We start from the raw sequence: 15993 nt of genomic DNA, 5'->3' as shown, positions 1-15993 counted from the left end.
CAATAAGAACAATTTGCTGAGAGCAAAACAACCTTTAAAGTAATTTTCTGGGAAGCGAAGTGGCTATGCAGGCCCATAATGCCACAAGCAGTACTCCAGCATCTCACTGCCTCACTTCCAACATGTGTTCCTCCTACATGTGCCCATTGTTACTCTGCTTGCAGCACAAACCATTGTTCCTCTAATCACAGATGTGTCTGCTCATTAACACCAACTACACTACTACACATGTATGCCTTATTGCCTGTTAATTAACGCTACTACTGAATAGCAAATCACCCTGGCCCTGTCCAAGAAGCAGTTCAGCTCAATGGAGCGTGGTTTATGGCACTGCATTCTCCAACCAGCAGCCTGGGACATATCTGCAGGCATCTAATAGCAGCCAAATTGGCCTGAGCTGGAGTTCACCTTACCAGCCTTTAATGGCCCCTCCAATCAGATAAGAGAATGAAATCCAGGCTGGCTCATATGCTAAACACTGCACAACAAGCCCTGGCACACAGGTATGGCTGCACATGGTCCGACATTATACAGCTATTAATGGATTACATTATCATTTGCATAAGCATGACTCATTTTGATCAGAAGCTCAGACAAAACCAGGTACAAAATACAACTATAACACAATCAGCCAAGATCTGGTATAACACAAGGTAAGCATTGCAGACATATGACAAATAACAGGCAGAAGCGAGTTAGAACAAACCACATGGCTAGTAAATATGCAGTCAGTACAGTAAATATGTCACACTCAAGCCTCCACGCTGAAATCCCATATACAACAAGACTGGCACAATCAGGGCAGCACAAGATATTACAGAAACAATGGTAAATGGGACGGCACAAAGTTGCAACCAAGGTTGGGCACGAAAAATTCATGGCAGAGGCAGAAACCCGTGCGAATATCAGGCACAAAATATAAATGGAACAGTGAGAAAAATATGTTCAGATCAGGCACAAAATATGAATGGCACTGGCAGAAACACATGCCCAGATCAGGTACTAAATATGAATGGCACTGGCAGAAACACATGCCCAGGTCAGGTACTAAAAGCACAGAATTTCATTGTAAAGGTGAAATAATGAGACAGGAGTGCACAGTCATGATACTGAGATTGGCAAACATGACTAGGACATACTGACAGAATTCACACACCAATACAGAGGATTAATCAAAACTATTATATGATCAGGTTTAGAGTCATATTCTACCCAATGGTGCTGTCATACTGGCCACCCTGACTATACACTGACTGTACACTGCCCTGATGTGTCTGGTAATACAGGTAGGTATGTAGCCCTGATGTGTCTGGTAATACAGGTAGGTATGTAGCCCTGATGTGTCTGGTAATACAGGTAGGTATGTAGCCCTGATCTGCCTTTGCTCAGACACACAGTTATGATGTACTCTCCATGCCCAGGGAATAGTCATGATGTGCAGACAGGAGTCAGGACACTATCGCAGTTGATCAGAGTGTTGTTCCCCAGCAATGACTTACCATGTAGTCCATGGATTCATACAGTGAGAGCCGGGCCCTTCAGCGGACAGAGGGGTAGGGATCCTTACTGCTGGGCTGGGGGCTCGGTCGGGCACAGCTTGTTGAAGAATAATAATAATAAAGCAGCTAAACCACCGCTGCACGTCTGCATTTGCTGCTACTGACCCTCTCGCTTCCTCCTCCTCCTCGGAGCCAAGGAATCCCCCGCCCAGGGGCCGCACCAAACAGACACACAGAGGAAGAAGGGCGCGGCCCCGCCCTAATGCACCGACTGTGCTGTGAGACTAGGAAGCAGCAACTAATGTTATAACACATCCACACTACCAGGGCACCCACTACCGCCCGGCCGCCAGGCTCCGCCCAGGGTCGTGTCACATGATCACACACGTGGGCTCTCAGTAACTATCAGCTTCTGCTAGGGGTTCCTGCAGCGTTACATCATAAACACACACACACCGGCTGATGTATGGATAGGTAGTGTCCCGAGGTCCCGCCCCGTATAACTCTTTCTCTGCCAGTCCGTTGTGTTACAAAGTCTCCCTATAATAAACTCCTAAGACGTTTCTCATTTCTTCGAACGTATTTCTGTGAAGAAAACCTCAGTGACTTTCTCTGGGATGTTGGCTGAGTTTTTTTTAGTACTTTTTTTATCCATTTTTGGATGGAGCCAACGATTTTTTGTTCAATTAGCAATACAATATTTGTTTTATTAGTAAATACACAAAAATAAGTTTTACTATAAATAACAGGGCCGCACCTATATATAAGCAACCTGATTGGCCCAGGTCTGTTGATAATAGACTTACTGCGATTTATAGTAAGTTTTTGTGAAGAAAAAAAGCCTCTACTTTGCTACTTTGTAGTCTCACCCCATGACACATGGTTGGAGTAAAGGAGTAAAGAAGCAGCAGCAGTGGTGTAACTAGATGTTAATTAAATGTTAGGCCTCAGAAATCTCCAGAGGTTGTGCTGTTTTATCAATATATATTGAAATTGCACATTCATTAAGCCTCGTGGTCCCCCCTGTAGCTCCAGGGCTGCCGTAGGATCGACTTCCTCTGCAGGGCCGGATTTACATGGCGGTTGCCCCTAGACCCACTGTTCCCTCCCTTTTATTCACTCAAGTTTTCATCATCGGGACTGGAGCAATGGATATTGGTGCACTGATAAATGTAAAAAATTATTGTATCTCCAGAGCATCGCCTGTGTTTTTGAACCAATGTGGGTGTGGTTGGGCAGCATGCCGCCCCCTAAAATCCTGCTGCCCTAGGCCCGGGCCTTTCCACAAATCCGGGGCTGTTCCTCTGTAGTTACTAGTGATGTGCGATACCCGCGGGTCGTCGGGTTTCGGCCAACCCTGCACCCCCCTTTGTAGGTGGTGGCTGGGTCCCGGTCGAGCCCCTCCTCCTGCTTTATAGCCGCATGCCTACTTGCCCAGCAGCCTTTTGTGACACCATCGATGGGGCGGCGCTGGTCTATAAAGGGAAGCCGCAAGCAGTGTCGGACTGGGACACCAGCGTCCCACCCACAGTGTTGGACTGGGCCAGCGGGACACCATGAAAAAACCCAGCGGGCCCCAGGCCCTTGTGGGCCCAGCCGCCGACCCAGATCCGTGATTTTTAAAGTTGCTTCCTGCTGCGCCACTTGTAAAACTAGCAGCACACAAGCGCAAACACTGGGCAGGGCGGCGGGGGATCGGTGGGCGTACGCCTCTTTGTTCTCATAGAAATAGGAAATGGCCATGAAATAGGCCAAATCTTTAGCAGCACAAGGGCCAAACTGACACCTGGGCCCCCTGGGAATTTTTCTGGTATCCCGGTGGGCCAGTCCGCCACTGGCCGTAAGTCGGACTTGGGCAGGTGCGGGTGGAGGGAGGGCGGGTGCGGGTCGGGAAAAACCAGACCCACACATCACTAGTGGTTACTGCCCTGAGAACCAGCATTTTATGACAGATGCACTTTGGCCCCCACATAGATTTCATGACATATTATGTCCCCTCAAATTTCATAATACACTGTCTCCAATCATTTCATAACAAACTGTGGCCTCAAGTGTTTTATGACATTGTGGCCCCCAAGCACATTGGCCCCCAGATAGGGTTGCCACCTTTTCTGTAAAAAAATACCAGCCATCCTATATTTTTATGGTTTTTCCCTGTTAATAACATTGTCATGAACAGTATTTTTACCGGCCAAGCCGGTAAAATACTGGCCAGGTGGCAACCCTACCACAGACACAGTGGCAGGTTCTGCCCCATACCGCCCAACATTTTGGAAATGTATTATTACTATTAACATGTATTTATATTACCAGCATATTTTGCAGCGCTCAAAATAGAAACAGGGAAAAAAAAGATTTGACAACTCCCATTTTATGGCCCCCCTAACTACAATATTCATTTTACAAAATTTGGCAGGTTATGAAAGTTTGAACAAATTTCTGTGTTTATGTGTTATTTCAGTTTTGCTAATGAAGGTGAATTGCCCTTTAAGTTACAAGTAAGAGTTTCCCAGAGACCTGCTTGTCTTAAATTGTTACAATTGTTTCTTAGCTTATCTTAAATTGTTACAAATGTATCCAAGTGCACCTGCCAAATATTCTGAGCTCTCTGCCAAAAGCCAATTAAGTTTTAGAAACGTTGTATCTTTTTCTGGCTGTTCAGTGCTGGAGATGAAAGAGAAAGTTGGGACATTTTAGTAGCAATTCCTCTGAAAAATCTGAGAAATGAGACAGTTGGGAGGTATGCCTGCGCCATAGCTTAAACAGACATTAATGTCAGTGCTCCCCGTCTCCACTAGGCTGTGGTCATTCATTATATAAAGTTGGGAGTTATGTTGCAGTTTCATTTTGTAAGCAGGACCGGACTAACACAGTGGGCGCCCCTAGGCACACCTCCAGGGGGACAGGAGCAATGGGGATTGGTGCATGGGAAATTTAAAAAAATTATTGTATCTCCAGCACATCCCTAGTGTTTTTTTAACCAATGTGGGCATGCCGCCCCCCTAAAATCCTGCCACCCTAGGCCCTAGGTGGCCTTTCCACAAATCCGGGCCTGTTTGTAAGACAAAAGCACATCGGGGGTAGCCGGCACTGCGGCCTTTGAGATATTGAGTCAATATCAGGAGTGTCCCAAAAAAAACAGGACACACTTTTGGGGTGAAATCCACCTGCACCATCAGAGCCAATGGCAGATAGCATGGCCAGGTTTGGGTATTTTTTCCCTGGCTGAGAAACCAATGTAATAGCAGTGGCAAATGATTCTGATGAGACATTAAGATGGAGTTTGTAAAAATGACCTACAAGCAGTGGCTGTACGTGTGACACTAAAATATACAGTGAAGCTATATTAGTTGATATGATGTACTTTTATCTTGCATATTTTCTGCCCGTCTAAATAACTCTTCTGTTAACAGGCAAGTCAACCTTAAAACAAGAAAGTGCCTAATAAAAGAAAACATAATTCTAAGCAACTTTCCAATATATGTTTATTAAAAATGTTGATTGCTTTTAATGTTATTTGTGAAAACAATTGTTATTGAAACAATTGCTATTTTAAACAATGTTGCAGATGTCTTAAAGGACAAAGACAGGCAAAACACATTAAGGGGTTGTAAAGAAAATACCTGGCAGGTGGCAGGGTAGCACTGTTGGTTGCCCAACGTAAAGGTTCTTTACTAGTTCCTGGGTGTATTTTAAGTCTGCTCCTAGTCTGTGTGTGAACCTTGATTATCCCTGACTTTGCTTTTTTGCTGCCTCAACTGATTCCTGCCTGTGTTCTGTATTCTACGGATCCTGATTTGGTGATTTTGGCAGGTTCCACCAAAGACGGCTGCTATAGGCAAAAGTGTTGGTCAAGACCGGAACCTTGGAGTTAGTTATGGGTTTTGTTTCCATTACAGTATGTTGGGCCACCAACATTAGGCAAACTATAACTTAAGGTATCCCAAACCCAGAACTAACTCCAAGGTTCCCATCTTGGCCCACTGTTTTGCCTATAGCAGCCACCTTTGGCTTCGGGTGGAGCCCTCTGCTACTCAGATGCCGGCAGGTCTTATTGTTGGAGAATCAGGGTGAGAGTTCTGGGCGATCACGGGAACCAAACATGTATGAGTGGGACGGGGAAGCAGTCAGCGAAGTCAATAACAGGCCCGGTTAAACCAAACGGGTAATGTGGTAACAAGCAGAAAACAGAAGCAAAGTCAGAATCATAGGCCAAGGTCAAACACAGAGAAATAGTGCAGCAGCAAATCAGGATACGTAGAGTAGTCAAACACAGGCAGGGGTCAGTTGAGGCAGCAAGAGTGCGAAGTCAGGGAGAGGCAAGGGTTACACACCGAATATCAGACTAGGAGCAGACTAGGAAAGAACCTTTACGTTGGACAATCAACAATAGTCAAGGAGTCCATAAGTATTTGAACTTTGGGCCACATGGCGATGACACCACGCAATGCTCCGAATAAGTGCGAAGATACCTGAGCCTCTTGAAAGCTTCTTTCAGAAGTGGTTTGTCTGAATAAAAACCGAGCGATCTAGTTAATAAAGTAAATAAATAGCCTGTGCAAAATAAAAATGTTTCTAATATAGTTAGTTAGCCAAAAATTAAATATATAAAGGCTGGAGTGACTGGATGTCTAACATAATAGCCAGTATAGTAACTATATTAGATACATTTTTTTATTTTGCACAGCCTATCTATTTACCCAGTTTTTATTTTTACACTGAACTGTTCCTTTAAAGTTAGGCCTGTGGGCTTATTGCCTTTGGTTCCACCTGCACTTATGATAAAAAACTTTGGCTGCAGGTAAGTTGTTTTGCTATTCATGCCATCATAAATCAGGCACACAAACAATTATTTCACCTCAGACTACAATCCCCCACACTGAGGAACAAACATAGGAAAGGGGCAGTAGTAGTAGTAGTAGTACGCAAGTCGTTTGAAGGAGAAGTCCAGAAAAGCAGGAGTTACAGGATTGGGGAATCATGACCTTCTGTCTCAGGTTGTCTATATGGGAATGTAATAATAATAACTACATGGATGTAGAAAAAAAGAAGAAAAATTGATCAATGCACATTCCCTGGCCCCCTGTCATGTCAGTAATCTATGCAGATGCATGTATTTACAAAGACAGGGGGTTTTTTAGTTACAAAATTATGATCATAAGATTGATAAGCCACCATACCACGTCAAGGTAAAACCCATATGGCGGTCCCTAACTATTTACCTCTGGTCATAATTTCAAATGCTAAAGCCTCCCGGCGTAAGAGCATTACCTGAAATAAAAGGTCTCCTGACCTGGGTATTGGTTTTCATCATAGGGCTTAGTCCTCCCCCGCCATTAGCTTTCAAAGGGGAGAGATAACCTAGACCCCAGCATTGGTTCCATGAGATTAACCTTCCCCTGCTTGCGGCTTTTAAGAGAGAGAAACTGCCCAGACCAACACCCATTTCCAAAGGCCAAAGGTCGGGAGACCTTATTTTTCAGGTAATGCTCTTATGCCGGGAGGCTTTAGCATTTGAAATTATGACCAGAGGTAAATAGTTAGGGACCGCCATATGGGTTTTACCTTGACGTGGTATGGTGGCTTATCAATCTTATGATCATAATTTTGTAACTAAAAAAAACCCTGTCTTTGTAAATACATGCATCTGCATAGATTACTGATATGACAGGGGACCAGGGAATGTGCATTGATCAATTTTTCTTCTTTTTTTCTATGTCTGTAGTTAATTTGGCCAGATCAGTAGCACTTCCAATGTATTTTAGTACATTTTTATTTAGCCATGGAGTGCTCTCACATTTTTTCCTTTTTGTATTTTGTATTGTAGCAGATTTATTCTGTTTGGAAGTTCAGCAGCTATGCTGCAGGCCAGGCTTCCATGTGGTTGTAGCACCCCCATACCTGTCTCTTTAAATGGTGGAACAATGCCTTTGGAAATGGGTGTTGGTCTGGGCAGTTTCTCTCTCTTAAAAGCCGCAAGCGGGGGAGGGTTAATCTCATGGAACCAATGCTGGGGTCTAGGTTATCTCTCCCCTTTGAAAGCTAATGGCGGGGGAGGACTAAGCCCTATGATGAAAACCAATGCCCAGGTCGGGAGACCTTATTTTTCAGGTAATGCTCTTATGCCGGGAGGCTTTAGCATTTGAAATTATGACCAGAGGTAAATAGTTAGGGACCGCCATATGGGTTTTACCTTGACGTGGTATGGTGGCTTATCAATCTTATGATCATAATTTTGTAACTAAAAAACCCCCTGTCTTTGTACATACATGCATCTGCATAGATTACTGATATGACAGGGGACCAGGGAATGTGCATTGATCAATTTTTCTTCTTTTTTTCTATGTCTGTAGTTAATTTGGCCAGATCAGTAGCACTTCCAATGTATTTTAGTACATTTTTATTTAGCCATGGAGTGCTCTCACAATTTTTCCTTTTTGTAACTACATGGATGACCTTGCTGTCCACACCACTAAAATGATTAATAGGTCTCTATTCTTTCTAGTTCAAAACCAGACAGATGAACAGGAACATAGCAAGTCCTATTTCATGCTGCTAGACCTCTTACCATTCAAGTAATTCCTGATCTTCTGAAAACTCGTCTTGAAAGGTGCATTCTTATGTGCGTAATTCTCTTCCACCTAGTACTACTGAACCTGGCAAATAAATCTGAAATTAGGTAAAAAAACAGATTAATAATTGAATTATTTCCCTGATATCCCAGATATGCATATTTATTGTTTAACAGGAGCAAAGTTGGTTTAAGGTATTATAGCACATTGCAACCCTACTGATATTTGCTTTGAAACAAGAGGGGTCATTTACTTACCCGGGGGGGGGGTTGAATGTGTAGAAGTGAAAAGGGATGCCCTTTATTAATGAGGGAAGCCACAGGTTTCTGCATTCTGCAGCTATTTGCTCTCAGGTACATGCAATGTGCAAAAAAAGTGGTTGATTTTGGCACTTTGTATGCTGTGTTCGGCTTAACAAGTGAACCCTTAGAAATTCTGCTCCTCAGTTGCTATTCATTACTAAAATTGAAGCAAATGATGCACCTGTTATTACATAATCTTTACAGTGATCCCCAACCAGTGGCTCGGGAGCAACATGTTGTTCACCAACCCCTCAGATGTTACTCCCAGTGGCCTCAACACAGGTATTTATTTTTTGAATTCCAGGCCTAGAGGCAAGTGTTAGTTGCATAAAAACCAGAAGTACTGCCAAACAGATCATTCCGTAGGCTGCCAGTTCACATAGGGGCTACCAAATAGCCAATCACAGCCCTTATTTGTTACCCCCAAGGAACAGGTTCCATGCTTGTGTTGCTCCCCAACTCTGTTTACATTTGAATGTGACTCACAGGGAAAAAAAGGTTGGGGACCCCTGCCCTACAACTAAATATTTTTAGTGGTTTTCTCTGGGGTGCCAGGTTGTTGGACTGTATGAAAAAATTCTTACCCCAGGAGAGTAACCATTATGGTAGTGAATACACAAAATAATACCGGTAATTAAAAATAGATGAACAAGATTGTGTGCAATGTGGCCAATTTTCATGTGTTTTAGTGAATATTTAGCAAATCAAAAATCCCAAAATACATTGTTTTCCCTTAACTACAAATGTTCCAAAACTGCTGGTCGTTGGGGGGGGGGGGGGGTAAAAAAACTGTAGTGCATGCTGATTTGCTGTTCTGGACTCTATGGGAATTACTTTGTTAAATAAAGAGTGTCCCACCAAAATCCAGTGCCTAAAACCATCTGCATTATTAGCCTGTGGGTAATGACTTTGTAGTCTCTTTTTATAGTGATGAGTGTCACTGTGTCCACAGGGTTAACTATTTGTTTTGACTTTTCCCAGTTTGTACCTCTAAATCTATGTATCAGTGTGTTATGTTGGCAACTCTTTGTCAGCAGGTGATAATGTTGCTTTCTGCCACAGAAAAAGCTTCATTCATCTTAGGTTATCTAAACCTGGGTGGAGGACACAGGGGCCCTGTTGACTGTATTGTATTTTTAAGGCTGTGCTGAGCTCATTTAGATTTCCTCTGGCAAACACTGACAAACAAAATATATTTATTTTAAGTAACTGTTACTTACTAAGTTACTATGGGTTACTAAACCTTTTATTACATTACCCCCTAGTGAGAAAGTGACCACAGGAATAGCAGATGTGTTTTCCTTTAATTTATCCACAGTTGGAGATATAAGCTTCAGGAAAAAAAGGGAATATGTTTTCTCTGTTCAGAGGATCTAGATGTTGGGTCCGGAAGCTGTAGAGTTTTGGAAGGAATGACTGGTCCAGACACTCTGTTCCACTGGTCCAACTCACATATTAGAACAGACTTTCCACAGGAAGGCTGTTCTAAGGTTCAACATTAAAATATTAGAAAGGTCTCTGTTAGAAGGACACATGGCAGAAGGGCTACCTGCCAATGGAAGGAACTCCCACAGGATGGAGGTGCTGTCTGTCACAGAAGCAGAAGTAGTGATTGACTAATCAAATGAGAAACTAAGCAACTAAGACTCTGTGAATAAATCCAGGAAGCTAAGTAATCTCCCAAAGATCAGTACAGGGGTGACATTTTTACTTTTTTTTACTGGTGGTCCTCATGGGGTCCAGTGTAGAGAAGTGAGGAAACTCAGCAAATGTGTGAAAGTAGCGTTCAGAGGAGGAGCTATTTGCATGATATGTGTTTTCTGTGCTGAGATGGGCACCGCTGTGCATCGATAAAACATTATAACTGAAGCAAGTATCTGTTGGGTGTACCACAAGATTACACCCCATACGGGAGAAGCCCTCGGTTATTTGGATGCTGCCAGGTGAAAGAACCAATACAAGAGTTCTTGGCAGACAAGGGAACCATAATGTGTGATAGGAGGAATGGGGTTAGAGCTAAGTGTAGTTGTAGAACAGGCCGGGTTCAAAACCGTGCACAGGAGAGTTGGTGGCGGGCATCCCCACCACCTCCCAGGTACTGTTACATTTAGGTTGAAAAAAAAGAAAATATTTCATCAAGTTCAACCCTTCCAAATAACCTCCAGCTTATATAAATACATACCTATACTAAACTAACTGTTGATCTTGAGATCACTCTAGCTTTGGATATTATAGAAATCATCCAATCTATTCTAAAGGCATTAATAGAATCTTCCATCACAACATCACCCGGCAGTGCATTCCACAACCTCACTGACCTCACTGTGAAGAACCACATAAGTTGCTTCAAATTAAAGTTCTTTTCTTCTAGTCTGAAGGGGTGGCCTCTGGTTCTTTGTTCTTTACTATGAAAAAAATTTCCCTGCTATAATGTTCACTAATATACTTATTCTTATCATGCCCCCTCGCACGGTCCTTTTCTCCAGAGAAAGCAACTCCAATCTTGCCAGTCTACCATTATAGTTTACTTCTTCCATTCCACTTACCACTTTAGTTGCATGTCTATGCATTCTCTCCAGCTCATTAAAATCCTTCTCAAGCCCAAAACTGCACTGCATACTGAGGCCTTATCAGGGATCTATAAAGGGGCAAAATTATGTTTTCATCCCCTGAGTTAATGCCATTTTTTTATGCAAAACAGTACTTTATTTGTTTTAATACCCAGCAAGTAGCACTGTCTAGCGTTACACAGTTTGTTGTCCACAAATCCTTTTCAATTAAGGGCCCCCCAACATACTGCAATTTAATGTATAACCAGCATTTATTTCTAACGTGCATAACCTTGCAATTATCAACACCTGTCAGGCATCACTCAGAATTGAACTCTAAACTGTGTGCTGAACACTACCTGCTCTAATTGTCATTGGGGGTTGTCAGAGTTAGTGCTGATCTGTCTTCCCATGGTACATGGGTTATGGCTTCCTGCTATTTACCTTCTCCGCCTCCCACATTATCACATGCGTAGGCAATCTGCAATTTTTCAACCCATGTTGCTTGATCATTGTGATGCTTAGACTGATCCTGCCAATTTGCTGTTTGAATCCTTGCCTGGTCTGCCCCTGCCTGTTCCTAAGTTCCTGGGACCTTGTCTTGTTTCTAGCCCTTGTCCAGTTCCCTACCTTGCTTCATGTGGATCTCCTGGTTTGACCTCGGCCTCTTCTTTTGATTCCTCCTTATCTTCAGCAGGCCCAGACCTCGGCCTGCTTGTTGCACTCTCCCTGTTTGCCACCACCAGCCCAGGCCTTTGCCTATATTACAGACTTGTTTGTTTGCCACCTGCCTCTGACCACTAGCCTGGTATAGAATGTATCTTCTGATACCTTCCACTGACCGTTCTGTATTGTCTTTCTTCATTAAAAATCACTTTTAACTTAATAGCATGTTCACAGCCTATAATCAAGTCAAATAACGCAGCACATAGCCTCCTACCAGCCAGCCACTCCCCTGTGGTCCAGCCTGACAACACCTCCTTTGCCAGTTTTTGCCCAATTCTCCAACCTGCAAAGTGGCAGCATCCTGCATAGAACTTATGGTTTTGCACAATTTAGTATCATCACCAAAAATAAAGACAATGTACCTCAATGTTTATTAAATTCAAAACTTAGCACTGCATTCACATTTGGAAAACCACTGCTATGTAACTATTATATGGCTACTACATATTAATGACTGGATTTTCCTTATACTGTAGTTTAGTGAAACTATTAATCATTATATTATAATTGTTTTTCTTTTTTTCTCTCATAGCTTTCAATTGTCTCAGGCTGGCTGGCAAACACTTCCATTGTGTCCTCCTGTGTTTTAAGTGTTATTATCCCTTCCCCCTCCCCATATAAGTTAACAGTGGCCAAGGCATGTGGTTGTTGCTTAGAGGCAGAAAGGGCATGTTTTGATGTCATTGTAGACATGGATTCTGCAGCAAATGAAAAATGTAAACCAAGTACTAGCCCAACAAGCTACATGCATTTTTAAAATATCAAGGATAATTCAAGATACCTGATACCAGAATACATCAGCAACAATAAATCATAAAATAACTCCTACTTTGGAAGCAGCCATGGATGTAGGGTTGCCACGTTTTTTGGAAAAAAAATGCCAGCCTTACTGTATATTTTTTTCCCTATTGATAACATTGGGGTTTAGCATAATTTTTACCAGTTAGGCCGGTAAAACACTGGCCAGGTGGCAACCCTACATGGATGTGGTTCTAGAAACTGGCAATAATGGGTGTTGGCCTTTGTATGCATTTGACCAGACAGCTTTTGTTCCTTTTGATTTGGTGATTTGAACTTTGACTTGAACGGCTAGATCAGGGAAAACATTGGGGATAACTCAGACAGTAGTATCAAAATAAAATGTGGTTGGCTTTGCCAAAAAGTACATGGCTTTGCCAGTACTATAAAGCTAAGGTTCTTGGCTTGCCCTTATCCATCCATTTGTTTAATGGCCAGGGCAGTGTCATTGCTTCACACAGATTTGCATTTCATTCCCAAACAAGCATGAGAGCATTGAGCCTTCAGACAAAAAAAAATCTGTTATGGTTACAGTGTGGGAACCTTTTGTATTGTACCATGTTTATGAGCCTGTGTATATCCTGTGCCAAAATAAACAAGAAATGAATCAGGGTAAATGTTATTTCCTATCCATAAAAGTTTTGTTAATAAATATTGCTTTTTCCAGTATTGTTTCAAGCTCCCGTGGACACCTAAAATGCACAGAAAGATTGCTTACAACTTTTAAAGCTGATCATATAGCCATAACAATCAGACAACTCCTTACCGAGCAGCATTTTATTTATTGATATTCACAATTTGTGTTTTAAAGTGTGAAATGTAACAACAATATTTTGCAAACACCCCTCCTTACTGTGACTTTTTTAGACTTGTCGCCGAAACCTGCAACTTTTTCAGATTTGACACTCAAAAACCACAAAATCTTTGGATTATTGAACGAAACCCAGCGCAGATCAGGATATCAATGGATCATCTGCCATTGACTTCTACATGAACTTGAACTTTTAACAACATTGGACTTTAATAAATCTCGAAAAAATAGAGGGTTTTTTTTTCTCCAAAAAAAAAGGTAATTCGGAGCTTAATAAATAACCCCCTAAAACTATCACTTATTTGCATTAAAATATATTTAAGTGGATATTAAGACTGATGTGGTACAGGAATATTTAAATGCAATCAAAGCATTCCTTTCATTATTCATCACTCTTACATCAAACATATTATCTATTATCTCTTTTGCTGCCAGAAGAAATAAATCTATAATGCTGGCACTCGGCATTTGATGTTCTTGCAAGTATTCCTGATGTGGTCCAGGAGCTCAGGCTGATGCAAACCACTAGGGAGCTTTTTTACATGTTGTACCGGGATTATAATCTGGCATAGAGTGCAAATAATAGAAACATGAGGACTTTTGTGCTTTCTTAGGAAGATGTTATCAAATGATTAAAGCTGGGTACAGATAAACTGGCCATAGACATAGAGATCCGCTCATTTGGAGATTTCGCCAAACAAGCGTATCTCTCCCTGATGTGCCAACATTGAGGTGGGCAATATCGGGCTGATCCGATTGTGGGCCCTAGGGCCCAATGATTGGATCATAATGCTGGCAATACAGGTGGTCGGATCACGGGACCGCATCAACGACCAGATGCAGCCATAATACGAAAGAATTTTTAACCCTGCCTTATCAACATCTGGCCAACTTTCAGCCACATATCGATCAGGGAAGCCCGTCGGAGGGCTCCAAACACGGGCCAATAAGCTGCCGACTCGCTCTGTCGGTAGTTTTATCAGGCCGTGTATGGCCAGCTATAGGCAGGTCTGTCCACAGGCATGTCACTGGCCAGTTTGGCTGTACACACACTGTTGAAGGCTATTGGAGAAAGTTTAGAGTTAGATCTAATATAAGTAATTAAAAAAACAAAAAACACCTGGACTTGCTGGGTAATTATTGAAGAGTTGGAGTTCACACCAGCTGTAGGGCTGCTTTCCTCAGGTGTGGGCCCTTCCTGCGGGCCAGAACTAGTGGTAGGCTGAAGAGGCACTTGCCTAGGACTCAATGGTAGGGGGAGCTGGGCAGGTACCTGGTAAAGTGTCTTCTGCCTACTCTTTGTCCGTGTTGCTCGGTGAGTGGGGGTAGCTGGCTGGTTGCCTAGGACGCCCGGGTGGCTTGGCCCGGACCTGCCCTTCCTGCATTGCCAGAGCCCCCTATTCTCTAATTCCACTGTGCCTTCAACACACATTAGCGGCAAACCCCTTCATAAACCACATCAATACTAGCCCACCTATTACACAGGTCATAAACACAAATACACTGTGGAGGAGCAACTGATCCCTGTTTCTGTATCTTTCTTTTGATATGAGACAATTGTGAATATTTTGTATTCGTTAGCACTTACATGCATTACTGTATAGACAATGTGTATAAATAATAACTTTAGAAATAATAAACAAAGAAATACTTTTGCTGTGCCTCTCTAATTGTTTTCACAGCCACAGGATCCGAAATGGCCACAACCAAATTGTTACATGACTGAGAGTTCCATACTTACTGTCATGTATCCTTTAAAAATATCCACATTCTTAAAATATCCTCATATTAACACATACAGTACAAAGCAATAGGCTGATATCTCCAACCTAGTATATGTTATTTTAGGACTGGTGTATATTTTACCCTGCTTTGTTTAAAATACTTTGCATTTTCCGCATACCTTCCAAAAATAAGGACTGTGCCACTTCCACAGGCAAGATGAAGAAATGGATTTAAATGTAGTTGTATGCTGTGAGCAGTAAGCTGATATAAGGAAATCAACTTGCCACATACTTTGACCTAAATTGTTTATTATAATGACAGCTATAGAAAAAAACTTTAAGCAAATAAGTAAAATTTAGGATATGACTAGGAAGGCACTGTGCAGAGAGCAAAAACAGAGTTCAGTCCTTCATTGTATCATCTCCAATGCCGAAAGCCACTGTAGGTGCACAAACTTTCAATAAAGACAACAGCTTGAAGACTTCATTTAATGCATTAGTAAATGTAATCTTTAAAAAATCCCCATTCCTATTAAAGATTGTATTATCATGTATTATCAAGTATTGATAACATTCTCTTCACACAACAAAATACTATTTTTGGCTTTGATGGTATAATTGGATATAAAACTAGGGAGCTGACATCTTATTACCTTCCCATTGTTCTGTTGTTAAAATGCTGGGGGTGGGGGAAGGGAGGGGGTGATATCACTCCAGTTTGCAGTACAGCAGTAAAGAGTGACTGAAGTTTATCAAAGCACAAGTCACATGACTGGGGGCAGCTGGGAAACTGGCAATATGTCTAGCCCCATGTTAGATTTCAAAATGAAATATAAAAAAATCTGTTAGTTCTTTTGAGAAACAGATTTCAGTGTAGAATTCTGCTGGAGCAGCACTATTATGGTCTGGCCACACGGGCAGATTCAGGGAGATTAGTCGCCAGGCAACAAATCTCCTCTTCTTCGCAGCGACTAATCTCCCCGATCTGCTTTCCCCTGCCTTTCGCTGGCTA

General features: G+C 42.2%; 1 protein-coding gene across 4 annotated transcripts in view; it reads right to left on the bottom strand.

The window, feature by feature from the left end:
- Positions 1-1902, bottom strand: part of arl15.L (ADP ribosylation factor like GTPase 15 L homeolog) — a 179053-nt gene extending 177151 nt beyond the window's left edge. Inside the window, exon 1 of one of the 4 annotated variants that reach the window (XR_005965214.1) lies at positions 1500-1887. Coding sequence is in view for 3 of the 4 variants with exons in the window: in XM_041580783.1 (XP_041436717.1) it covers positions 1500-1511 (12 nt within the window). In the remaining variant the exon portion in view is untranslated. 4 annotated transcript variants of the gene reach the window in all.
- Positions 1903-15993: the final 14091 nt, after the last annotated feature.

Source organism: Xenopus laevis, chromosome 1L (genome assembly GCF_017654675.1).
Source record: "Xenopus laevis strain J_2021 chromosome 1L, Xenopus_laevis_v10.1, whole genome shotgun sequence".
Taxonomy (NCBI): domain Eukaryota; kingdom Metazoa; phylum Chordata; class Amphibia; order Anura; family Pipidae; genus Xenopus; species Xenopus laevis.
The sequence above is the reverse complement of the archived record's forward strand: the minus strand, read 5'-3'. Positions and strand labels throughout refer to the sequence as shown.